The sequence below is a fragment of the Mandrillus leucophaeus genome, unplaced genomic scaffold (assembly GCF_000951045.1).
Source record: "Mandrillus leucophaeus isolate KB7577 unplaced genomic scaffold, Mleu.le_1.0 Scaffold889, whole genome shotgun sequence".
NCBI classification, from domain to species: domain Eukaryota; kingdom Metazoa; phylum Chordata; class Mammalia; order Primates; family Cercopithecidae; genus Mandrillus; species Mandrillus leucophaeus.
In genome coordinates, this window is record NW_012109685.1 from 84,673 (window position 1) to 112,408 (window position 27,736).

Here is a 27,736-nt window from a genome sequence, read left to right on the forward strand (position 1 = left end):
ATGACGAATTCCGTTGTTGGATGTGGGAAGAGGAGGACCCTTGGTGAGTATGAGAGAAAGCTGGAAGCAGAATGGTCTGAGCAAAGTTAGATTTCTGGCCGGGTGTGGTGGCTCACGCCTGTAATCCCAGCACTTTGGGAGGCTGAGGCAGGAGGATCACCTGAGGTCAGGAGTTCAAGACCAGTCTGGCCAACATGGCGAAACCCCGTCTCTACTAAAAATACAAAAATTAGCTGGGCATGGTGGCAGGTGCCTATAATCCCAGCTACTCAGGAGGCTGAGGAATGAGTATCACTTGAACCCAGGAGGTGGAGGTGGAGGTTGCAATGAGCCACAACCAGGAGGTAGAGGTTAAGATTATATCTCTGCACTCCAGCTTGGGTGACAGAGGGAGACTGTTTAAAAAAAAAAAGAGTTAGATTTCTGATGGAGCAGAGTGGGAGAGATTTGATCTGGAAAAGGTTTGGGAAGGTTCTGTCTTGGCAGGACAGGGATTTGAGAGGATGTTGTGAAGATGAGTGGTCAGGAGGTGTGGGTTAGGAAGAGGAAGGGTACAGTGACCACTGAGGTCCCCTCCAACTCAAGGGTTGTGTGATTTTGACAAGTTCTGATTCTAAGGACGGAGGTTGTGTCAGGCGGTGCACCTGGTTATACTTGTCTTCTGTCAGCAGCCACCTCTTCTTCACCCATGGCCTATCACCAGCTTTCCAGCGGGTGGTAGTTTCTATTCAGTGGAGGCTTAAAAGCCCCTGACCTTTGCAGCGAGTGGGTGGAGAGTGGGGAGGGGAGCATGACTAGGAGGCAGGAGGGCCAGGAGACAACTCTTTCAAGAAACGCAGCAGCAAATGAGTAGGAAAGAGAGATGGTGGCAGTTTCAAGGGGTAGAACAGCTTTTTCTTCTTTCTTTAATGATGGATGGGGAGAAATGGAGGTTTGAAGAAGTGTTAAGTGTTGAAAGTTCCAAAGGGGAGGAAACAAGGGAAGATCAGGACCTTAGATGAACAGGTTGACCTAGATAGAGTCACCTCTGACTCCCAGAAAAAAGGTGAGATAAGTAAGGAAGCCAAGGGCTGGGAAGGCGGAGCGGCCAGTTGCTGGAATTGACCGTCCGCCAAATGTTAATAGAGGGAGATGTGGCATTGACTGAATTCCACACACACGGAACGTAGCAGCCCCTCACCCCAAGGAGTTTTGTATCTAGCAGAGAGAGAACGGCTACAAGAGCAGGCAGATATATCGTGGGATCAAAAATGAGTACAAGTGGAATGTTTGGAGGTTACATTTGAAGAGAAAACCACAGCCATCCGGGGAGTTTCAGGAAAGGCCTCGGGAAAGGGCAGCATGTGAGAGACACCTTCGGTGCCAGGCCCAGGCCAGGGCAGGGAGGGATCATAGGCAGCGTGTGTGTTTGGAACAAGTTATCCCAGGGCGTGTATAGCTCTTGGGAAGGGCAAGCTGGGGTCAGATGGTGAGGACTGATTGCTAAGAAGAGAAGTTCTTCCTCATTTCTGTGGACATTGGAGAGTCTGAAAGTTTTCAAGTAGGGAACTGATGTGATTAGTTAACACAGTTTGAGAATGACATGTTGGCAGGTGCGGGATGAATGGGGGAGGAGGGCTGGGCCTGGAGGCTCAGGCAGCCATCTGGGTAATGAGCCCGTAGGGGGCTGGGAGGTGAGAGGAGGTCTTAAATACCATAGCTATTAGGGACTTATAAAATGTTAACAGCCTTTTCAGATTATACTCATAAATCAGCAGACACATCTTTTTAACACCTTTTTCTGTTGTATGCTATGGTGATAAATGAGGTATTAAATTTAAGTTTCGTTCGTTTTAATTGGTGTAATTTGTATTATCCTTTGAGTTGTAATTTATGTGCAGAAAATACAGTGATGTTGGGTAGTTAAAACATTCTGTTAACCAGAACAGCGGTTGTGTAAAACTAGGAGTCTGCATATTAGGAAAAAAAAAAATCACATCACCTGACTAAAGTTTTCGAGCTCAGGATTCACCGTGGGTGTGTTGTCCCGGTGGTGGGTGCGGAGGCTGGAAGTGAGGAAGACAGTGATCATGCCTGCCTGGGCCTCCTGCGTCCACACCTGCTCTCTCCCGTGTCCACTCCATCCACTTCACCACGAAGCAGGAGGAATCTTTCAGGAATGCAAACCGGGTTCTTGGCAGTCCCTTGCTCACAGCTCTTCAGGGGCTACTCGTGCTCTTGGGATAAACAATTCTTTGTCACTGTCACCTGCCATGTCCTGCGCAACCCACCCCTGCCCACCTTACTATCCTTGTTCCCCTCTACTCAGTCTTTGCGGGCAGAGATCACTTCCTCCAGCACATCCTACCCTTCCCTTTGGGGCCTTCACTGAGGCCGCGGCCTGGAAATGCTCCTTCCTCATTCAGCTCTACTCATCCTTCAAATCTCAGCTTAAAGGCCGCCTTCTTGGGGAAGCTTTTGCTGACGCTTCAATTAAGATAGCTCCTCCTGCATTATAATGTGCTGTTCTCTCAGCCTCCAATACCTCTGCACCTTGCCACAGTGGTTGTACATCTCTCACTGTAATTCTTGAGGCTCTGCCACCCCCACTCCCAGAATGCATCCTTCCTGTAGGCAGAAGCCGGACCATCCTGCCCTCCACTCCTTGCCCAATCCCAGTCCCAGATTTCCCACAGCCCCGGCCTGCGAGTGGGGCTGAGTGACTGCACTATCCCAGAGCAGGTGTCCCCACTGCAGGTTTACCAGGCAAACCTTTAAAAAGTATTATAAATGATGACTGTGAAACGGGAGGGGGCCGAGGGATCACTCTGGGCAGGTTGCTGGAGCCTGCTTTCTGTGGGCTCTGTGCAGGGACATGGGAATGACAGTTATTCCGGGTCTCCTTCATCTCAATGGTTGTCAACAAGGAATTTCGCCTGGGTTAATTTACTTGGCAGACCTTTTCTTGGTAGACAATGCCGTGATCAACTTCAGCCCAGCCCGGATCAGATAATCATTAAAGCCAAATGAGCAGTCAAAATTAATGACGTTTTACTTTGCTTCATGAATATAAATACTGCAAGAAAATGGAGGGAATTACCTTCTTGCCACTTTGGAGTCATTCGTGATTTAAGGGGCGCTGTTTTTCACACGTGAATGTTTTCTATGAGAACTATAAAGTTACTGAATGTTCTCAGTAGAGTGGCTTATGTGTCATGTGTTGCTTTTTAGTGCAGGATCTGGGGACCAGCTTGGGACTTTTTCCTTGGGTTGGTACAGTGTGATTGTCACCAGGAGAGGCCTGCGGCTGCCAGGGGGTGGTAATTCTGTCCCAACAACTTATAGAACCACGGGCACAGGTGGCAGAGTGTTGGGGCAATAGGCAGACTGCTGCTCAGTTTTTAAGCTGTTTCTAGAACATGGTGTGTTCTAGAGACTTGCAGGGATTTGATGCCCACAGTACCTTGTCTGGTCCTGTCTGCATGTGCTGTGGCCAGGGCTGTGCTGGGTAGAGGTGGGTGTGTGGGACAAGGAGCACGTGTGCATCTGTGTGCTGACACTCAGGGTGCTTGCTCTGGAGCAGCTGGCAATGGGGTCAGGTGGGATGGACGTGGAGAGGGAGGGCTCTGCAGAGGCCTTTCAGGGCTGAAGGGGAAGTGGGGAGAGGGGTTTCCAGGCCTCTGCCCACCTCAATTCTAGCAGCACTGCATTTGCATATTGGAGATCCCCTCATGATTTCAGTGGAATAAAACATTCATTCCAGGACTGAAAATGTTGAAAACCTGAAGTTTTCCTTTATATCGGGATGTGCAGCGGACTCAATAATTATATATTGGTTCCTGGGCATTTACCAGGCATCAGGCATTCAGAGGCATTCTGCGTTCTCTCTTCATTCATCCTCACTCAGCTGTGCAAAGGATATACTAGTTTTATTATCCCCACTTACATATAAGCAGCCCACGGCCTAGGCATGCTAAGTGAGTTGTCTGGGATTCAGAGTCAGTTCAGTGTGTCTACAGAAATGGCCTCCAACTCACCCACCTACTGCCAAGTCACTGAGTTCTTGGTCTCTGAGCCTGCAGAACAGTTTCTTGGTTTCTTCGTCTGCAGAACAGGGAAAATGAAATTTTTCACAAAATCAGACATCACATGCAAAGCAGCCAGGAGTAGACCATTGTAGACACTTGGTGAATGTCACTCTTCACCAAGAAACAAGACTGCCTTTGGGTTCGGCTGGCTCATACATTTATTTGGATGTAGTAGGTCAGTGTCTTGTTTGATTATCACAGTGGTGAGGTCCATGCAGGTAGCTATAGGGTGGGAGAATCAGTCACCCTCGGGTCCTGCTCTGACACATACAGGCTGTGCAGCCTGAAGATCTAGGGGAATATCTGTTTCTTCCTAATACCTGTAGATTAGGGATCATATCAGCAGCTTTCTGGGTTGTGTTGAGGTTGAAATAAGATGAATACATACAGAAGTTCCTGCTGTTCTGTAAATATTTGAATCTGCACCCGCGTGTAGCTATGTGAGATCATTCTTAACGGCAGTACTTAAGAACATATAAATTCCACTGTGGGCTCATGATGAACTTCACTTCTCTTCTGGCTGGTGGACCTGTGCTCATTATCATTCGATGAATTGGCTCAGTGTGCAGGATGGCATGCTGAGATAAACGCTAGCCCTTACTTTAGACTAAATACCCCCAAAAGAGAGTGATCAACAGGAGAAAATCAAAGCCAAAAAAGATCATTAAAGAGTCGTTTAGGAGCAGATATGTGTTCATTGTTAAAATTTCCCAGCTGAAAAACTAAACAAACAGCACTTGAGCTTTCAGAAGAAAATGCCATTTGTAACATTGAGATTTGCGAGGCATTTGGTGCCATGTGAGTGCCGCTTGCCCCGTAGGTGAGTGAGTCTGTGTAGACCACGAGACAGGTATTCAATATGCAAATTCCTCATGGCACATGGGGAAGGTTTAAAAGAATGATTCTCATGCTTTCTAATCAAGTCACAAGGGGGCAAATGTCCTTTTTCACCACCTCGACTTTCCTAAGAGTCCCTAGGAGAGCATCTGTAGGTAATAGTTTTCATCTAGAATCTATCAGAGAGGTATTATTTATTTTACTCATGTAAATAATTAGGATTAAGGGTTGTTGCCCTGCACTGCTAACAGGGGGACCGGCATGCAGACCACTTCTCTCTTTGGCATGCAGGTTGTTTGCTGTGACTACCACACATGTTTCTGCACTGGCTTCAGAAGTTAAGGCTTGCAGGCATTCTTCCTGGGCTCCCTAAGCAGCTGTAATCACCCTGACCCCAAACACTCTGAGCATCAGTTCACCTCAATTGTAAATCCCTCAGGCCAACCGCCGTGGTCAGTCGGCATTGCCCTAAGCTGATGGGCCTGATTAAACTAAGTGTGGCACACACTGCCCTCCATCTAGGATGTAGAATGTCACTTTTCTTCTCACGTTTGCCTAGCTAATTTCCAGTCACTCTTCCAGACTCACTGATGAGGCAGGAATCGCTTTTTCTGGAAAGTTTTTCCTGATTTTCCATCACGTGGATGCCACTTTCCACCTTTTCCCCTAGAATCCTGGGCTTGTGCATTTATGAATTTTTCCACAAGGTGGCGCTCATGTCAGTGTCCTCCCCGCCCCCGGCCGCCTTGCTAGCCCGGGAGTACACTAGGAGGGCGCTCCTGTCTCCCATCTCCGGGCAGGGCACAGTCCCTGATGGTAATAGCTTGAACAAATGTTTGCTGAGTTTATGAATTTTAACATGTTTTCTAGTGTAAGGATTATCAAAATTAAGACTTAAACCTTCTCGCTTCTGAGACAACATTGCCATTATTTAATGGTGGAGGTGTAAAGGGGATGCCGAGTTGTACTCCAGAGCTCTCTGAGGAGGGTCTAATTTAGCGGGTCTCCCCATGGCTTCGCATCAGAACGGCAAGGGGCTTTGAAAAAACACCCACACCTGGGCTCCAGCTGGGAGCAAAGAGAACATATATTCTCTGAGGGTGAGGCCTGGTATTTGTGTGGTTGCGGGTCTTTTTTTTTTTTTTTTTTTTTTTTTTTTTTGAGTCTTGAGGTGATTCTGAAGTGCACCCAGGAGTAAGAGCAGCCAGCGAAAGTGATCAGAAGCGACTCCTATTTCCTTCCTATGTCTCGTTATCGTCCCTCAGTGGTCACAGTCCTTTCCCAGGCCACCCCCTGCATCCACCTCAGGTAGGATAACCTCATGACAGAGTTTGGGAATGCTCAATAGAGTCACTTCCATAGAAAATACTTCTTCCATTGCTCAAGCAAGAAGAGAATTTAAGCATAGGACAGGAATCTTTTAATCATAATACGGACACCAGCAACAATATAAATAAAAAGATTGCCCGTATTCATTGGGAATGCAAATTTAATCTGTTTTTATTTGTGGTGAAATATACATAAAATTTACCATTTTAACCATTTTGAAGTGGACAGTTCAGTGGTATTGATTTCATTCACATTATTATGCAACCATAACCACTGTCCAAACTGTCCAGCTCCACACCTTTTTCATCACTGAACCAAAATTCTATGCTCACTGAACAATAGCTCCTGACTCGCCCCTCCCCTCAGCCCCTGGTTATCACAATTCTACTTTCTGTCTCTGAATTAGACTATTCTGGGTACCTCATATAAATGGAATCATATTTGTCCTTTTTTTGCTTATTGAGCATAATATCTTTAAGGTTCATTCGTATTATGTATCAGAATTTCATTCCTTTTTAAGGCTACTAATATTCCATTGTTGCGTACAGACCACAATTCGTTTATCCATTCGCACAACCATGGACGTTTGGCTTGTTTCCACTTTTGGCCACTGTGAATAATATTGCTATAAACACTGGTGCACAGATATCTGTTCGAGTCCCTGCTTTAGATTCTTCTGGATGTCCAGAAGTAGAACTGTTGGATCACAGGTAATTTTTTGTTTAAAGTTTTTGAAGAATCACCCTATTTTCTCCAGCAGCTGCATCACTTTACACTCCCGCAGCAATGCAGGAGGGTTCCAGATTCTCCATATCCTCACCAACACTTACTTGCTACTGTTTTGTTGTATTAGTTTTTTTAGTAATAGTTACCCTAATGGGGATGAAGTGGTATCTCATTCCGGTTTTGATTTGCACTTCCCTAATGATTAGCGATGTTGAACATCTTTTCATGTGTTTCTTGGCCATTCGTACTTTCTTCTTAGAGAAATGTCTATTCAAGTCCTTTATACATTTCTATAAAATGTTTATGTATTTATTTGGCTTTGCCAACTAAGTGGATTTTCTCACAGTTCTGGAGGCTGGAGGTCCAAGGTCAAGGTATCAGCATGAGGGTTCCCCTGAGGCCTCTCCGTGCTCGCAGATGGCCTTTCTTCTGCGGCATGCATTCCTCCACTCTCTCCTCTTTTTATATCAGTCATATTGGACTTCACCCATTTTTGAATTGGGTTGTGTGGTTTATTGTTGCTGAGCTGTAGAAATTCTTTATATTTTGTGTATTAATCCTTTATCAGATATGCTGTTTACAAATATTTTTCCCATTCTGTGGGTTACCTTTTCTGCTCTGTTGATACTGTCCTTTAATGCACAAATGCTTTAGTTTTGGAAGAAGTCTAGTTTATCTATTTGATTTATTTATTTTTTTGAGATGGAGTCTCACTGTGTCACCCAGGCAGTGTGCAGTGGTGCGATCTCGGCTCACTGCAAGCTCTGCCTTCTGAATTCATGACTTTCTCCTGCCTCAGCCTCCCGAGTAGCTGGGACTACAGGCACCTGCCACCACGCCCGGCTCATTTTTTGTATTTGTAGTAGAGACAGGGTTTCACCGTGTTAGCCAGGATGGTCTCGATCTCGTGACCTCATGATCTGCCCGCCTCAGCCTCCCAAAGTGCTAGGATTTACAGGTGTGAGCCACCACACCCGGCCTATCTACCTGATCTTTTCTCATCTGTGCCTTTGGTGTCATATCTAAGAAGTCACTGCTGAATCCAGTCTCATGAAGCTCTCCTCGTTGTCTTCTAAGAGTTTTATAATTTGAGTTCTTAAGCTTTAGTCTGCTATTAGAGAAAGAATAACAAACTTTCGTTTATCCATAATGGTTGAGGGACGGGGGCAGAGTATGGTCTTTTTATAATTAACTGTAATAAGTTTTACCATTTCTACATTCCTCCATCCATTAAAAAGATCAAGATTAGAAAGTAGGGAAATATCCAAAACCGTGCTGGAAAACAGAAAAGGACATGTACAGTGAAGTTTCTGGGAGAAATGCGAGGCTAAGTTTGGATGGACAGACAGAGGAGGGGGATCATATGAGAAGTAAGAGGATGATGTCCTCATGGGAACCCCTGGAAACCCCTATTCTCAGAGTGCAGAGATCCAGTGGGCTAAAGGGGGCTGTGCCTCAGACACATGCCATCAAGCCCTTACACAGCTTCCTCGTTTGGCAGAGAATGCCCCCACGTCAGGTGGGGGTTGTGTGGTAGCTCCCGGTTCTGCCTGACTTCTGGGCAGTTTCCTCCCATTAACATGGAGGGAAAAGCTCTATCACAGCCCGCTGGTGAAGCCGCCTCTAAAGTGTTGAGTTTCCCTGAGTAACTCCCTGGCTTCTCTATGGAAACGGCTCAAAGTGGCCACAGGTGCGCCTAAAATAAAGCCTCTCACAATTGCTGACAAAGACCAACACAAGCCATCAATGCTGCTCCACCTTGACTTCTGTTTGCAAATATGAGTAGATAATTTAAAAAAGTAAACCAAGACACAGGAGTTCTCACTGAAACAGTATAGGAATCAAGAGAGAGCTTCTAAATATTCTAGAGTTCATTCTCAGATTTTAAAAGATGATGGCATCATAAAACAAGAGCCAGCAGCTGAGGAAAGAGTCACTGGAGAACAGGCAAGGATTCCTGTAAATAAAAGGCATGACTGCTGGAATAACCGCATGTGAGAGGCTGATAGCATCGAGGCTCTAAGTTCAGTGATATTGTTAGGGTTGCAATGCGGACAAGTGGATCCCAACGCCCTCCTCCAGGAATTCTTCCAAAATAGGAGCAAAAGTACAAAGAAATGGAAATGTCGGTGGAAGGAGACTCATAAATCCAGCATGTTCAGTAAGAGTTCCAAAATTAGAAAGTAAAACAAATATATATGAAATATCAAGAAAGAAACAGGGCTGGTTGTGGTGGCTCACATCTGTAATCCCAGCACTATGGAAGGCCAAGGCAGGAGAATCGTTTGAGGCCAGGAGTTTGAGACCACCAGCCTGGCCAACATGGTAAAACCCCATCTCTACTAAAAAGATAAAAATTGGCTGGGCATGCTGGCGCATGCCTGTGATACCAGTTACTGGGGAGGCTGAGGCAGGAGGATTGCTTGAATCCAGGAGGCAGAGGTTACAGCGAGCTGAGATCATCCCACTGCACTCCAGCCTGGGTGACACAGCAAAACTCTGTTTCCAAAAAAAAAAAAAAAAATTAGCCAGGTGTGGTGGTGCACACTGTAGTCCTAGCTACTTGGGAGGCTGAGCTAGAAGGATCACTTGAGCCCAGGGGGTGCGAGGCTACAGCCTGGGTGACAGAGTGAGACCCTGTCTCTAAAAATCAGAAAGAAACAGGATACAAGTTCCAATAATACTTGAGTTTTGAGAATGGTTCCATTGCCAGGTTTGAATTTGGGCTCTGCTACTTCCTCAGAGTGAGCTTTTAGGCAAGTTACTTAGCCTTTCAGTGCCTCTGTTTCTTCATTTGTAAATTATGGTAGTAATAGTATCTACCTAGTGGGGTCACTGTGAGGATTAAGCAGGTTAATACAGACAGAGCACCTAGAACAAGGCCTGGTTCACTGTGAATGTTTCTTAAAACGTAGCTGCTGTTAAGCCAACTGTCACTGCCACCACTACTCTTAGTTCTTAGAATGTACAGGTACGCGGCTGCCCCGTGAAAGCGTCACAGTCGGTCGGCTTTACCACTCCAGTCTCTCTCTCTACCTCCTCTGCCACATTGCCGCCTCCACCCCCATGCCCCGTCATCTCTTACCTGGACCAGCAGTAACCTCCTAACTAGCTCCACAGCTTCTTTTGTTATCCCCAGTATTATGCTCCCTGACCTGTTAGGCTCCGGCTTACAACATTTCTGCAGCTCCCCTTGTATTTCATTTCTCCATGGCCTCCCAGGCATGGTTGGGCATCCCCACCCCCGAGCCTTCCTGAAGTCATTTTCCTTGTGTTCTCTGTGTGCTCAGCTTCAGTGGCTTGCTGTCCCACCTCACAATCCTGCCATCACGTGTACTTGTCTCTGCCTGGAAGGCTCTTTCCTCAACCCACCTGCCTCTCTCACTCCACCCTTCATATTCCAGCTTAATCATCCTTGGTCCACCCTGAAGGGTCAGATTTCCTCACATAGCACCCGCACCCTTCCTTCATAGCACTCACTACCATGTGTGCACCTGCACCATGACCAACATTCCACCTCCCTGACAAGACTGTACCGGGGCTATAGTGACTCAGATGCAAATCCTGACTGATTTTGCTTACCACCTTTTCCCCAGTTCCTAGCACTTTGCGTGGTATGTATATTTTTGTTGAACGAATGAATGAATGAATCCCAAGTTTAGAACAACTGTGCCAGGATTTAATAATAAAACAATCCCAAGGGTATTCAGAGGGGGTCGGGGGGAAAACTGCTTCTCTATGAAGGAGGGAAAAATCAGACTAGCATCAGGTTTTTTTCTATAACCCTGAACGATACAGAATAATGGAGAAAGGTGTTTAGAGTTCTGAAGAAAAGAAAGGATCCTAGAATTTTGTACCCCGTGAAATTATTATGTCTGTGTGAGGGCAAAAGAGACATTTCAAATATTTTTCTCAAAACAACAACAACAAAAACAACATTAGTTAAGGAAAGCACTTTAGCCAACGTGAATTAGAATAAGAAACTAAAAAATAGGGAGGTTGCTGTACCAGATAAAGTAGTAAGCAACAAAAGTGGCAATTTTTATGATTAAAAGTGGATACTAACTAACGTGATTGTGAAGTTTAAAGCTGTTCGTTGGAATCTGGAAATAGGAGAAGCAATGTGAAAATGAAGTTTTCAAATAAAAACGCTGGTATATTTCAATGCCCGCTGGTGAGGGAGAGCATAGGAAATGGGGGAATAGGTGCCCACTGCAGATGTAGTCTCATTCAAAAAGGTGGGGGGGAGGGGGGCTTTAATTCATGATAATAAGAGAAATATCAGTTCCTTAAAAGCTCCTTAAACAGTTAAAATTATTTTAAATAAGATATTTTAAAGGCAACCACAGTAGAATACATATAAAACAAAACCTTTTCAACAATTAGAGGGAGAAACCAAAATGAATTCAAAAAGAAAGGAAAAAAGCAAAAAAAAAGTATATAATGAACCTAAGATAAAACCAAACATGATAACCACACTAAGTGTGAAAAAAATTAAATTGCTCTAAATAAAACACAGCAGCAAAGCTGTATCTCATATAAAAGACACCTAAAAATGTGATAGAGATGGACAATAAATAGATAAACTATAGTATCCTAAGGAAGGACAAACAACAAAAGAGCAGGAGTGTTTACATTTGTGTTGAACAAAGCAGAAGTCAAGGCCAAAAATATTGAATGAGAAGGAGAGGAACATTTTGTATTGATGGAAACTATGTACACCACAAAAGTACAGCATTCATCAGCCATTGTGTACAAGTTATCAATGAGTCCAAAAACTAAAGGCAGACATAAATAAAAATAGAAAATTTGACAAAACCATAATCATAGTAGACATGTTTAACACACCTATCTAAATCTGACAGATTTAAGCAGACAAAAGGCTGTAGAAAATGGAATATATAAAAAACTTGATCTAATAATTATATATAAAACACTGTACTCAATATACACAGAATATACCTTTATTTCAGGTGTTCATGAAACATTTATAAAAATTGAAACTGTATCAGGCCATAAAATCTTAAAAAAGTGCTTGTATAGGCTCAAAGCACTACACTAGAAACTAATAATAAATTACATAATAATGATAATTAAAAAGGGGTGTGGAGTTAGATCTATTGACAAGTAGGTAACCAGAGGTAAACTGACAGCTGGAGAAGCATGGATGGTTTGATCCTTGCTCAGAAGCCTGGTCCCTGGCCAGTCTTTCCCTGTGCTTCCCCATCAGTTTTTGCAGGGAGGAACACAGGATTACAAAGGTCATGGCTGGCTTATGGAAACACAAGCTGTAATTGAATCTCAGGTATCTATGCCTTTGTACCTTAGGACAGTATGTTTTACCCACAGTTGGTTTTAAATATAGAAAGGCATTCAAAGAGATAGACCCTGAGGAGAAGTGGGGAAATGTGGACAGTCTTACAGGCAGGTGCCTTAAGCAGCTCCACCCCCGTTGCCACCACATTCATGTCAGTCTTGGCCTGAACATATCTTCAGGCTACACCAAGGTTCAAAGTCAGTGTAAGGTAAGATTGGGCTGCAGGATTTTGCATGCAGAAACCATCAGTGCTGTTAGAAGCCCCTTTGAAGGAGTGAGAAGGAGAAAAACTTGTACAGAGGAGAGAGTACAGGTTACTCTAGGTACTTAAGACCAGGACTTGATGGTAAGAGAGCCTACGGGCAATGTCCAGGAAGAACCCATAGCTCTGCAGGAGAGGCAGAGGGTCAGGGGAAAACTGCCTGGCCATGGAGTGAGAGTTGGACCACCCCAATCCTGCTCCTTCTCTTTTGTGTCTTGGGTGAAGGAGTAAAATGCCTTCCAGGTTCTGATATAAGCTCCTTTGTCCTAGTGTCCAGGCCTGCACTGGTGACCTTCTCCAGCACTCTCTGTACCTGTGCTGAACACCCCAGGTGGGGCCCATCTGTCTGCTTTTACCTAGACCACCTAGTGCAGCAGACACTTGGCTGGTCTCTCTACCTCAGGCAGTTACTGTACTGCTGCCAGAGAAATTTTCCTAAAAGTGACTTTTGATTAGAATCTGGAGCCAAGGTTGCCTGCCACAGGGTAGGGTACAGAGTCCTGGGCATAAGCAGCTTTACAGCCTTGTCACTCGTCATTGCTGCTGCAGCCTAAGACTTGGCCTCATAACTCTCCCTTCCTCTACATGGATGCTTCAAAGTCCCTCTTAGATTTCAGTGTCTCCAAAGCCCTTACTCATTCTAGTCAGATAGCATTTGCTTCTCCAACTCCTGTGCTCCCAAATCTCTGTACTTACATCTTTTATAGCGTCTGTGGCACAGCTGTGCCCATATCTGTTCTTCTAATTAAACTAGGAGTTGCCAGAGGGCAGAGACCACATTCAGTATTGTGTTACCAATACTGAAAACCAGCAATAGGCCCATAAAGAGTTTCTGAATGAGTGAATAATATCAAAAGGAAGATGAAAAATGAAAGATAGCATCCTTTAGATTGGTGAATGTTCTTTTTTTAATGATCGTGCTTAACAAAGAATGCTTACTATGTTTCCAGGTACTGTTCTGTTTGTTTACATATATCCATTTAAGATTTACAATAACCAGACAATATGATAACTGTCTGCATTTTACATTTGTGTAAACCAAGGCAGAGAACAGTTAAAGTACCTTCCTGAGTGACTTTAATAGTAGATGGCAGAGCAAGGATTTGAATTCAGGCCCTCCAAGTTACAAGCTTTCACTCAACTCCCGTCCTTCCCCTCACACTATTTCATTAAAACAGGTCTTTAGGAAACTCTGAAGATTTCCAGTCAGAAACCAACACAGCTTCCATGTGAAACTAGGTGGTGATGTAATAGCTTCATTAGTGAATCCCTGAAGAGCTACTATTTAAAAAATTATTTCACCAGTATTCACTAGGATTGGGGATTAAGTACCTTCTTCACCATGCTCTGCTATATTTTCTGGGTTGGACTAGAGTGGCTTAGTTTGACCAATTCAGTAACCATGGCCTCTTACCCAGGCCATGTCAAGCATGTTGACTCTGCTGTGCCCAGCATATACAAATAAACTCTGATGGGTTTATTTCCCATCAGAGTCTTTTTGGTTCTAAACTTCAGTGTTAGTTGTGCCCACTAAAAAATAATTCATGGATATTTTCAGTATTCAGTTCGTTAAACCTCCTTATATTATGTTTGGTTGTTAGGATCAGATTTTCCATCCTTGCTCAGCATCCTGATTGTTTCCTTAGAAGATTCAGTTTTCTATGATAGTTGTTTGTTTTCAGAGTAGAGATTTAAATGAATTGTTTATAGATTAAATAAAGAACACTTCTTAGAAATGCAGAGTGTTTCACTCTTTTCCATGGAAAATAATGGCTGCTAAATACCTTTTGAGGAATTTTTAAAATTAGACTTTTTTTTAAGTTTCACCTTGAAACAATTATAAAGTTTCAGTCAGTATTCTGCAGCAGATGAACAGACCTGTTTAACAAGCAAGGCATGCTTTTTCATTCTTCTTCCACACCAGAAGAAAATAATTCTAATTCATAATTGGAAGTAAATGCGGGAAGTTATGGTTCTGTTTACTCGTTAGGAAAGGGTAGATTTGGAAGAAAATCTATCATGGCTGTGAAAGAGCACTTCATGACACATGAGCATTCGGTCTTAGAGCCATGAAAATTATAAAGGAACACTTGCAGAAAACAGTGGCAATTTGGAATAGTAAATAAGCAAAGGAAACATTCCTTTATACAGCCTTCTTTTCTGCTTTCTAGATCTGATTTAAATCTCGTGGAAATGATTCCTAAATCAATTCTACTAACACATTTGTTTCTCACTTGGATAGTTTTGAGATGGCAGGGCTGGAAAGTACAGGGCCAGGGGGGAAAAAAGTAGTTAAATAGCAGTTTTCTGTTTTCAATCATCAAACCCTACATTACACTATTTTCTTTTTCTTCTATACTTACCTAACTCAATGGGTGGTAATGGGATTTGGGGTTGCAAAAAGAGTAATGTCATTGGGAATGACAGAGTAAGGACTTCTGAATATTCTCTCATCCATAAAAACAATGAGAACACTGGCAAAATTTGTCACAATCAACTTTTTAAGAACTATGGAAATTAGCTAAAAGCATGCAACAATCTGGGAAGTTTTGTTTTTTGTTTTTTTTTTTTAAAAAAAAACAAGGCTAAATCTTGGTAAGAGCAGTACTGCAGTATGTCAATTTGCCCTATTCCCATCCCCTTCTCTCCATTTCCTCCATGGTAGATTTGAAAACCAACAGCCCTGTAATCATGGTGAAAACCAGCAGCATAGCAGTTAGTAGAAGGGCAGAACAGGGTTGGGACTCATTCAGAGCTCCATTCTAAGATAATTGTCATTATTTGATCAGTCTAGCAATTCCCTAGAAAACCCTATTCACAAGGCTTGTGTTTATTTGACCTCATTCACCAGAGCAAACAGCCTTTTCCCTGGGGGCATTTGTCAAAAACAGCTTGTGGTGACTCTTTACCATCACAGCTCCCTGAGGCAATAACAGTTGTAGCAAACAACAAGCTAAGCAAAAAACTTCATTCCATAGGGGCATTTGAAAAGTTCTGACATATTTCTGGAAGGCCATGTGGATGTGTAGGACTGTATGCATGCCCAGGGCTATGTACTTGTTCAAGAAAAGCCTTACAAAGCCCTCAGTTTTCCCCTCTTAGTATTGCGAGCCCCTGTGCAATGAAGATGTGAAAGCTAAGGCAGTTGTAAATTGCCTGGCTGAGTGTTGAAAGCATGCCCAAATGGACACAGAGCATCTTGGCAAAGACTGAGAGTCTCTGGTTCCAGGCATTTAAGGAAATCTGTGTCCAATATTTAGTTGACCTCTAAGCTAACTGAACACAGACTTCTTTGCCCATACTCAGCAAAGAACACAGAATTTACAAAGTTAGTTCAAGAAAGTCACTAAAACAATAATGACAACAATAAAAGAACAACTAACCTTAGAGAATCTGATTTCCAGAGTTGTCACATTATATTATTTCAAATGTCCAGTTTTCAGCAAAAGATTACAAGACATGCAGAGACAAAGCATGACTAATACACAAAAAAGCAAGCAGTTGATAGAAAATGTCTGGACATTAGACTTGCTAGGTAAAAACTTTAAATGAGATATTTTAAATATATGGAGTTCACTAAAGATAATCATGTCTAAATAGCTAAAAAAAAAATAGAATGATGTCTCACAAATAGAGATCAATAAAGAGATAGAAATTATATATTTTTTAAAAAGAACCAAATAGAAATGCTGGAGTTGAAATGTATACTAATAAAAACAAAAAATTCAATAGAGGGGCTCAAAGCAGTTTGAGCAGGCAGAAGAATCAGTAAATTTGAAACATAGGTAAATTTATATGATCCAGTTTGAGGAACAGAAAACAGAATGACGAAAAATGAACAGGGCCTCATAGTCTTATTATTTACATATACTAATATACATACTCTGAGTCGCAGAAAAAGAGAAAGGGGCAAAAAGAATATTTGGAAAAAAAGTTAGAACTTCCCAAATTTGTAGGAAAAACATTAAACATTCAGGAAGCTCAGTGGATTCCAAGTAGGATAAACTCAGAGATTCACACCTAGACACATCATAATCAGTTGAAAGTCAAACATGAAGAGAATCTTGAGAGTGGCAAAAGAAAAGTGAATATGATTAACAAAGGTTCTTTAATAGCCTTTGTTTATTAACAAAGGCTGATTTCTTATCAGAAACCACAGGGACTAGAAGGCAGTGGGATGACAGATTCAACGTACTGGAAGAAAGAAGAAGAAGAAAAAGATCAAGAATTCTATATCCAGTAAAACTACCCTTCAAAAATGGAGAAATGAAAATATTCCCAACTAACAAACACCATGAAAATTCATTGCTAGTACATGTGCCCTACAAGAAATACTCAAAGGAGTCCTTTAGGCAAAAGTGAAAGGATGTTACACAAGAACTCTAATCCACATGAACAAATAAGAACACTAGTAAAAGTAACTACATAGGTAATTTTGAAAGGCGTATCAATGTAATCTTTATAGCTCCTTTCTCCTGTTTTGAAAAACAACTACATAAAGCAGTCATCAAAAATCTGGTTTGGGGCACAAAATGTATAAAGATATAATTTTTATGACAATAGCACAAATGAGGGGCAAAAAATGGATCTATGTAGGGGCAAAGTTTTTTATACGGTTGAAATTAAGTTGGTATTAATCTGAACTAGACTGTTAGAAATTGAAATGTTAATTGTAATCCCCATGGCAACTGCTAAGAAAATAACTCAAATGATAAATGACAAAGGAATTACAATTGTACACTAGGAAATATTTGTTTAACAATAAAGAAGGCAGTAATAGAGAAATAGAGGAATAAAATAACATTAGACATATAGAAAACAAATATTAAAAAGACAAATGTAAATCAATTCATTGGTAATTACATTAAACATAAGTGGATAAAAAATGCAATCAAAAGGCAGATGGACAGGATGTATAAAAATGATCCAACTACATGCTGTCTACAAGACAAACATGTTAGATTCAAAGACACAAATAAATTGAAAGTAAGAGAATAGTAAAAAGTACATATCATGCTAACAGGAACTAAAAAAGAAAAAAAAAAAGCTGGAATAGTTATATGAACACCAGACAAAACAGACTTTAAGACAAACTGTTATTAGAGACAAAAAAAAAAAAAAAAGTTATGAGAAAAGGGTCACTCTATCTAGAAGGTATAACTATGAACATATATGTGACTTACAACAGAGCCCCAAAATATACAAAGTAAAAATGACAAAACTGAAGGAAAAAATAATTCATCAGTAATCATTGCAACTATCAACATCCCACTTTTAATACTAGACAGAACAACTAGATAGATCAACTGGGATAGAAGACTTGAAAAACACTGTAAATCAATTAGATCTAACAGACATCTATAGACTATTCTACCCAACAAGAACGGAATACACATTCTTCTCAAAGGCACAGTGGAACATTCTCCAAGATTATAGATCATCTTAGGCCATAAAACAGGACACAATAAATTTAAAATAACTAAAATTACACAAAGTATGGTCTTGGTTTATACTGAGATGAAATCAGAAATTAATACCAGAAAGGAGTTTGTGAAATTCACAAATATATGGAAATTAAACACACACTCCTAAAGAAATCAATTTGTTAAGAAATCACAAGGAAATTTGGGAAACATTTTGAGGAGAATGAAAATGGAAAAACAACATATGAAAACCTGCGGGGGTACAGCCAGAGTAGTGCTTAGCAATACATTTATGGCTTCACATACCTCCATTAAAAAGAAGAAAGATGTCAAATCAGTAACCCAACCTTCTACGATAAGAAACTAGAAAGAGTAAACTCAAAATAAACAGAAGGAAGTTATTGGAGAAAATAACTTCATCAGAAGACTTAATGTGGCTAAAATGGCAATATTCCCCCAAATTAATCTACAGATTCAGTGCAATCTTTATCAAAATTCTGGCTGCCCTTTTTGTAAAAATTGACAAGGTGTTTGCTTCCAAAACTGATATGGAAAGTGATGAACTCAGAAGCTGGGGGATTTATACCTCCCAATTTGAAAACTTATAAAACTACAATAATGCCATCACCAGATGGAGTGACATGTGCCTTGTAGTCCCAGCTACTCAGGAGGCTGAGGCAGGAGCATCCCTCGAGCCCAGGAGTTTGAGACCAGCCTGGACAACATAGGAAGACCCTGTCTCAATGTAAAGAAAACGAACTACCGTAATACAGTGTGGTACTGACATAAGGATAGCCATATAGATGAATGAAACAGAACTGAAAGTGTAGAAATAAATCATTTATGGTCAGTTGATTTTTGCCAAAGGTTCTAAGACAGTTCAATGGGAAAAAAGTGTTCTCAAAAATTGGTTCCCAGAGCTATGAATACGCTAAACCCCCCTTAATCATACCATATAAAAGGACAAGTTTTAATATATGTGAATTATATCTCAATAAGGAGGGATGGTGGACAGGAAAGATGGAAACACACAACTTTCCAAAAAGCAGTGTATGCTTTGCTAGGAAGAGTTATGAAAGGAGAGTTGGTTAGCTCAGAATTAGAGGAGGTCCAACACATATCTTTCTTTCTCCAGCAAGTTCCATGACTTTACTGTGTATATATACTTTTTAATTTGAAAGTTGAAATCTTTTTCTTATTGTTTTTAAAGTGGGGGGAAAGAGAGGCTTTTGATAGCTACTGGTAACACTAAACGTGTGTCACGAGCCCAATATTCTAGGACAACTACCCAGAGTGATTATTACAGAGAAAAAGCTGTTAGTATCTTTTTTGTGGCCAAACTATAAAAGTCTTGTTGCCAAAAGTCATCGTTTAGAAACTGGAAATAGTTCTTATTTGTAACAGCCTTGCTGAGATTAGATGAGGTATAGTTGGAGAAGAGAGAATGTGGCAGTGGGATGAGCCTATGGAGGTGAGGCTAAATTGATACTTACACAATAGAAGGTACTGAGAAGCACTATTGATACTGTTAACTGTGGCTGAAGGAAGAAGAGTTTTGCTGTACTTCTTCCTTTCCAATATTTCTGCCTTTTTGCGGGGACAGGAGCCTTATTTAAATGGCCAAGATCTCCAGGACTTTGTTGAATAAAAGTCAAGAGCAGCCATCCTTGCCTCATTCCAATCTTCAGGGATTTAACACTCAGTCTTTCACCATTAAGTATAATGTTGGCATTAGGTTATTTTTGTAGATGCCCTTATTGAGAAAGTTCACTTCTAGTCTTAGATTGCTGAGAGGCTTTTACTTCTTTTCATTATGACTAGATGTTAGATTTTGTCAAAGCATTTTCTCCAGCTATTGTGATAGTCAGATTTTTTTTCTTTTTTAGTCTGTTAATATGGTGAATTACACTGATTGATTTTGAAATTTTAAACCAACATTGCAATCTGGAGATAATCCTCAAGTGGTCATGATTTATTGTCTTTTTATTGTTGAAGATGATTTGCTAAAATTTTGAGAATTTTTCTGTGATTATGAGGATTATTAGTATGTAGTTTTCTTGTAATGTTTGTGTCTGGATTTAGTTGTCAGGGCAATGCTGGTCTCACAGAATAGCTTGAGAAAGGTTTCCTCCTTTTCTATTTTCTTGAAGAATTCATGGAGAATTGTTATCATTTCTTCCTTAAATGCTTGGTAGAATTTAACAGTGAAGCTCTCTGGTCCTGGAGGGTTGTGTGTATGTGTGTGGGAAGATTTTAATTATAAACTGAATTTGTTTGGTACTGGGCTATTTTACATCATCTATTTCTTCATGAGTGAGACTTGTAGCTTGTCTTTCAAGGAATTTTTCTATTTTGATCTAAGTTGTCAAATTTACTATCATAAAAAATTGCTTATAATAGTCCCATATTATCATTTGAAGGTTTGTAGAACATATCTCTTTCATTTCTGAGGCTGGTAATTTATATCTTCTCTTTTTCCTGATAAGCATGGGTAGAGTTTATCAATTTGATTAACTTTTTTTTTTTCTAAATGACTAGGTTATTATTTCACTTCTCAATTGTTTTCTATTTCTACTTTAGTGGTTTCTGCTCTTATATTTATTAGTAGAGTCCTTTTCTCCATTTACTTTGGGCTTCATTTACTTTCTTTTTCTAGTTTATAAAGGTAGGAGCTTAGGTTATTGAATTCAGACCTTTCTTATCCAATAAGTGCTTAATGTTTTCTAAAAACTAATTTCCCATCTAAGCAGTCCTTTAGATGTATCCTACACATTTTGATATGTGTCGTTTTCATTTTCATTCAGTTAACCACTTTATCATTTCCCTTTTGATTTCTTCTTTGGTTTATATTTTGCTTAGAATTATGTTGTTTAGTTTTCAAATATTTGGGATATTTTCCAGATATCTTTGTATTACTGATTTCTATTTTAATTCCACTGTAGTCAGAAAACATACTTTGTATTGAGACTTGATTTATGGCCCAGACAATGGTCTATCTTGATAATGTTCCATGTGTACTTTAAAAGGTTGTGTTCTGCTGCTGTTTGGGTGGAGTGTTCTATAAATGTCATTTAGGTGTAGTTGATTGTTATCTGAGTTTTAGTGTCTTTCCTGATTTTTCAAGTTTGTAAGTTTTTCAGTCATCATTTCTTCAAATCTTTTCCCCATCTCCCTTATTCATTCACCTTTCCCTTTGTTCCTGTGACTCTGCACAGTGTGTGTGTGTGTTGGTCTTGACTTTTCTGTTTTATTTTGGTAGTTTCTATCATTGTGTGTTCAAGTCTACTCAACTTTCATTCTGCAATGTCTCCTCGGCTGCTAATCCCATCCAATGTATTTTTCATCTCAGACATTGTATTTTTCATCACTAAGGTGAGTTGGGCATCAGGCATTTTGAATTTTATGTTGCTAGATACTGGATGAGAAATATATGTATACACACAACCATACATAAAAACACATATATATGTAATGTTATACTATATTATAAATACATATGTAAATATTCTTGAGCTTTGTACTGGGACACAACTGAGTTAACTTAGAAACATTTTGATCCTTTCCAGGCTTGAAGTTTGTTAGGCAAAACCATCTCAGCCTTTAGTTTAAGGCTAATCAGTTTGACCTTACAACAGGCACAATAACCTTCCAAGTTCCCCTCCAGGTGCCCAGCTCTTACTAGGTAGCTCCACTCTGGCTACTGAGAATGGGAACTAGTCCCAGCCCTGAAAAAGCTCCAGTAATTGATTCACCTGCTCCTTACCAGTGGTTCTGTACTGGCCTGAGGTAGCTTTGTGAGCATTTGCTCTTCAAACTCAGTTGAAGACTTGAGGAGAGCCGTCTACAGATCAGCAGAGCTCTTCCCTCTCCAGTTCTCCACCCTGCATATCCTAGTTGTCTTGGCCTCCTCGAATTCTCAGTTGTTTCCTCAACTCAAGGGGGCTGCAGAGCTTTCCGGGTTCCCCTCCCTGTGGTGTAGCCTGAAAACCTACTTCAGGCAGGAAGCTGGGGCAGTTGTAGGGGTCATAGTTCTCTTTTCTCAGAGATCTCTGTCTCATGTGCCTCTTTTCCAATGTCTGGAAACTTTTTTCAAACATTTTGTCTGCCTTTTAGTTATTTAAAACAAGTGAGGAAAAACCAGTCCCTATTGCAGTTTTGTCCAGAAATGGAAATAGCTTGTTGGGCTTTGAATGTCTTACAAATTTTCTACTCAGTAATCAGTAAGCATATATTGAGGTAAGCCCTATCCCTCTGCCTGAGAGGGAACGGTTATTCCTGAGTATTCATAGGGAATTGGTTTCAGGACTGCTACCGATACCAAAATCAATGGACGCTCAAGTCCCTGATATAGTGTTTAATATAACCTAGGCACATCCTCCTGTATACTTTAAATCATCTCTAGCTTACTTACCTAATACAATGCAAATGCCATTCAAATGGTTGTTATACTATATAGCTTTAAAACTTGTATTACCTTGACTGGGCGCGGTGGCTCATGCCTGTAATCCCAGCACTCCTAGGAGGCCGAGGGGGGCAGTTAACTTGAAGTCAGGAGTTCGAGACCAGCCTGGTCAACATAGTGAAACCCCATCTCTACTAAAAATACAAAATTAGCCAGGCACACGTCTGTAGTCCCAGCTACTCGGGAGGCTGAGGCAGGAGAATCGCTTGAACCCAGGAGGCAGAGGTTGCAGTGAGCCGAGATTGTGCCACTGCACTCCAGCCTGGACAAAAAGAGTGAAACTCTGTCTCCAAAAACAAAAGAACCCTATTATTTCTTATTGTTTATTGTTATTTTTTATTTTCAGATACTTTTCATCTGATGTTAGTTGAATCTGCAGATGCAGAATCTGCAGATACAGAGGGTGGCTGTGTATCCTCCCCACCTAGCTCTGCTGAAGTAGTCAGGAAATCCTGCCTTCTCAGTGAACCATCATTTTTATTTTATTTATTTATTTTTTTTAACTCAGGTTACCAGGGCAGAAAATCCTACTCCCATGATTTTCGTAAGCATCTCCAAAGTAACTGCAACATCTTTAAAGATAACAAATCTCACTAAAAAATGAAAGATATAATACTTGAAGTATAAATACTTGGAATTACCCCCAAAACATCTTAGGTTGGGAATCAATAGTTTAGGATTCCCTTTACTGTGATTTCAGAGGGGAGAACTCTTAGCTTCACAGCAGGTCAGATTCCCCCAAAGCCACCCAGGGGTTGGCCTAGTTAACATGCAGTCTCTCCTGCCAGCTGTGACCTGCTTCCTTTCAAGAGATCACTGAGCAAAGGAAATGCGTTAGCTGATTGAGGGGCATCTGAATTGTGCTCCTCCACCCCTTTGTATTAGAGAATAGAAAAACACTTGGGCACTGTGGAGAGCCACACGCTGACATATCTCCAGGGTGCTGGCCTTTCAGGTGCGCACCATTCTCTAGTGACACCGGGAAGGGGGGCCCTGTAGTAAAATGATGTATAGCTTCACAACTGGCTCTCAGCTTTGCCTACATTGTAGATTTTGCCATGTAATTCTGTGTGAAGAGCTGATAGGATATTCCTGTGCTAAGGAAAGCAACAAAATAATCTGAATCCTTGTCGTGATGATGAATCCTTGGTCATGATGATGAATGTGTTAGGGGAAAATGAAGGAAATCAGATCCAGGTGGCTCCATATCATTTCCAAAAATTACCTCTGCACAATTTGGATCCCATGTTTTTTAGAGAATGGGGAAATACAACCAGTACCCTGAAGCCATGTGAAGAACGTATCAGGAGTTTCAGTGTGACTGAGAAGGGCAGGCTCTCATCTGGATTAAAAAAAAAAAGGATAAATCTTATTTATAAGCATATGGAAAAAAGCAAGACATTTTTTAACACTAAAATCTGATCTAACCTGTTGCAAAGGGCACTTTACATATCAACTTGAACCTTTGGCTTTTGTTGAAGAGTCTGGTGGTTGTCCTAGTTGTCTGAGGAAGGCTTTGGAGTGCTGTCACATGTAGGTGTTCTGGCTTTGCTACCTGGAACTTTCCCAAGCCTTTTAAACCTGTCAACCAGTATTCTTCCAGCCATAAATGGTGGCTGGCATCACCTGCCTGTCATGATCACACTGACAATGGTATTGGTATTTATATATTGTAATATCTTTTCAACAGTGCTTTGCAGTCAGTGGAGTCTTTCCATACCTCAATTTTTCACCAAACATTGAAGTGTTACACTTCTCTCACAAATAAAGAAATGGGGAAGTTAGAAAATCAAGAAAGGTTAAGTGAGTTGGCCAGTGTCCCAAGGGCAGGGACCTAGGCAAAAACAAAAGGCTTCTAATTCCAAATCCAGTATTCTCTGCTAAAATGTGCCACCTCCCTCCCTTTAGGGTTGGTGGAGGATACTGGGACTAGTGCTACGGCTCATGCTTTATGATTCTTTGTTCTGCTTTACTCAGCACCTGCTGTACCATGTTGTGTTTGTAAGTGGCTTCGTGTTAACTTTTCTCCAAAAGGCAGCAGGGTCTGGAACCGGAGACTGGCCCAGTCTGGCATCTGGAGAGGATAGTGGTTGTGGTGTTCTCACAGCTCCTCCATTACCACCTGGTATCATTTAGTATTTACTTCGCAAACTGAATCATAAATCAACTCATTTAATGTAGAGAAGGGCAAAAGTTGCTAAGAAATGTTTTGGGGGTTGGTCCTCAGAGCTTCAACTCTGGGAGGGTGCCCGACTTGACAGTATCACCTTAGTCACTAAGGAAAAAGAGGTCCAGGGCTTCAGACCTTCAAAACAATTATTACTTGCTGAGATGGCAAAAACAATTGTAGAATGTTTCAATGGTTGAGCTTTAAATAGTTGGTAGAACTACAGATTAAATACTAATGGTTTTTTTTCTTTGAGACAGGGCCTCATTCTGTTGCCCAGGCTGGAGTTGCAGTGGCACAGTCATAGCTCACTGCAGCCACAACCTTGTAGGCTCAGGCAGTCCTCCCACCTCAGCCTCCTAAGTAGCTGGGACTACAGGCACGCACCACGTGCCACGACACCCAGCTAATTTTTGTATTTTTTGTAGAGCCAGGGTCTCATTATGTTGCCCAGGCTGGTCTTGAACTTCTGGGCTCAAGTGACCCTCTGCCTTGGCCTCCCAAAGTGCTGAGATTACAGATGTGAGACACTGTGCCCAGCCAGTAATGATTTTTCGTATGACCAAACCATTGAAGAAAATTTACACTTATTTTTGGTAAATGAAATACCAAAAAAAAATTTATCAGATGGCCTGATATCTCCTGCACTGATTTCTGCCCCACATACCCTTTTTAGATTGAACCAAATTAGAAATGTAAACCAAATGATTAAAAATTAGGTATGATTCATTTTCTGGCTAATTGGCTTTACTTCGTTGCTCCCTCTTCTAAATGCAAAATGAATCCGAGCAGTGCTGAATTTAAGGAAGCATACATAATTAGTATTACAGGGCAGGCAGGAGAGCTGGGCATGTGGTCTCACACCCCACGTATAGTTAGGGTAAGCATGTATGTTTTTCAGCTGCATTTATTTCTTAGTTATTCCTGGAGTGGCAAATGTGGAGGGTCGATGACCACTGTGAAACAGCAGCTTATAAAATTCACCCTTTATTATTAACAGACTAAACTTCCTGTCTTGCATAGATGCTCCTGTGCACACCTCTTTTTACACGGAATGTAAAATATTATAATGATTGATTTTCCTTTGAGACTGTAATACAGGTAATGTTCCTAATCAACTTTGTAAACCAAGACCTGACACACAGTAGGTATTTTAAAAACTGTTTTTGATGTGACCAAAATTATACAGAAAAAAGAGAAGTACACCAGTATTTTAAGTTTTTGTTTTGTTTTGTTTTTTACTTTTCACAAAGGATTTGCTGTAAGTCTTCAAGTCATTTTATCCAATCCAAAAGCTGTATTTAAGCGTCGTGGATCCCAGCCAGGGATGCAAGAATCGGACTTTCTCAAACAGATAACAACAGTCGAAGAACTGGAACCGAAAGCAAATAACTGCACTAAGGTATTCATTTCACTTGTGCTGCCTGACCTCAAGTGTCAGCATGAAGAGTGTGCTACCCAAGCTATTTCCTTCCCCTTTAGGTTCTCGTGTGGCACACTCGGACAGAGAAGGTTAATCTAGCCAACGAGCCAAAGTACCGCCTGGACACAGTGAAAATTGAGGTATAAATTGAAGCAGCAACTGGTGCAGTTTGCCCAGCCAGTGGGTTCATGTGGAAGAGGATGTTTGGAGTTTAGGCTGCAGAGCATTCAGGTATTGTTTGTTTTACTTCAGTACAACAGCCTTTCTTGTCATCTGATGGACATCTGTTTAAATGGAGCTTGTCAGTTAACATAAGCTAATTGGATGGTACAAAATATATGTTTTGTCTTCATTTGTTCTGCATGTTTTCTCTACAACTAAATTGGAAGATTTTTGTACAGTGCCGATACTGCAAGATACCACTCTGAGTATATATTTTTTCTTTTTCTCCAGTTTGCTCTTATAATTGGCAGACCTGAACAGGTTTTTAAAACAGACAAGTATTTTGTCAGCTAAACATTCCTGATTCCTGACTTTGCAACACTAAGTAATTTTTGGAAGGTTTCTGGCAGTATCCATCATAGGAAATAAAAAACCCACAAATGAAAAGGTCTATGGATTCATCTGTTTAATATAGGGAAATAACATTTTGTCAATACTAGGCACCATAAAATGTAAACACAATTACTGTCATAAACCTGGATATACCTTCAAGGATTGAAAGTGGCTTTGTTTTAGTTACCCTGTTTGCATATAGTGCAGAAAAAGGTCTTCATGTTAGCACTATGTACATTGAGAAGAGATCCAAATTACAAGAGAGGCAGATAAAATTTGAATTATTTAAACATTCATTAACTAAGTTTTGGAGTAACATCCAGGTTTATCTTCCTTTCACTAACCACACTCCCTGTTAAGCACATCATAACAACAGCACAGTGAAGTGAATGATGAAATAAAAGAATTTTGATACACTAGAAAACAGTGCTCAGTGAGACATTTACATTCTATTTATATGATTAAACATTTGATCATACAGTACCTTCCTACAGGATTACTGGCTAATTTTGGGGTGGGGCTTATACTGTTAGAGGTATTACTAACATGATAACTACTTCCCTTATATGCAAACATTAGAGCTATAATTTTATTGAGGAAAACTGATTTTGCAAGTTGAGCAGCTTCTCAAATAATGCAGTATATGAAATCATGGGAAACATGAGCAAAGCTGCCCTTGACATAAAATGGTTTATCAACCTGCTTTTCACCACATCAAATGGAATCAGTACAGACCAACACGGTCAATCAGATCATTCTTAATATGAACAAATGGGTAAAAAGAAAAAAAATATATGTATATGAATAAACAGGGGAACTAGATGCCTTTTAGCAAGGAATGTCAGGTGGTAGTTCTGGATGAAACTTGTATTGCAGTTTTCATTTCCACAGTTGTGTGCTGAGAGTCTGACCCGATGAGCTTCCAGACCATCCTGCTGTTGTGCTGGGGGGCTGGCCAAAACCTGCAGTAGGGGTTGCACTACTGATACTCATGCCAGCCATTTGCTGATTCATCTGTGAAACACATAAAAGGCTTAGTTCAAGAGGCTTTACTTCACCTTTAATTCTTGTTTCTTTAGCCACACAGTTGGTCATTTTTTTCATTAATGTGAAAACTAGTCCAAGCACTGGAATAAAAGCAGAGTACCATACAAATATTTCTTAAAGC

At 40.9% G+C, this 27,736-nt stretch overlaps 2 protein-coding genes across 2 annotated transcripts in view; one reads left to right on the forward strand and one right to left on the reverse strand.

The window, feature by feature from the left end:
* Nucleotides 1–26,884, forward strand: B3GAT2 (beta-1,3-glucuronyltransferase 2). Its single transcript, XM_011969394.1, has 7 exons — nucleotides 1–43; nucleotides 4,782–4,887; nucleotides 5,575–5,720; nucleotides 12,288–12,484; nucleotides 24,401–24,548; nucleotides 25,844–25,992; nucleotides 26,073–26,884. The coding sequence occupies exons 1-7, from the start codon at nucleotides 1–3 to the stop codon at nucleotides 26,157–26,159; spliced, it is 876 nt and encodes a 291-aa protein (XP_011824784.1). The 3' UTR covers nucleotides 26,160–26,884.
* The window catches only part of SMAP1 (small ArfGAP 1), a 228,354-nt gene continuing 226,437 nt past the window's right edge, over nucleotides 25,820–27,736 (reverse strand). Inside the window, exon 11 of the mRNA XM_011969385.1 lies at nucleotides 25,820–27,582. Coding sequence (XP_011824775.1) covers nucleotides 27,448–27,582 — 135 coding nt within the window. The 3' untranslated portion in view covers nucleotides 25,820–27,447. The remainder of the gene's footprint in view (nucleotides 27,583–27,736) is intronic.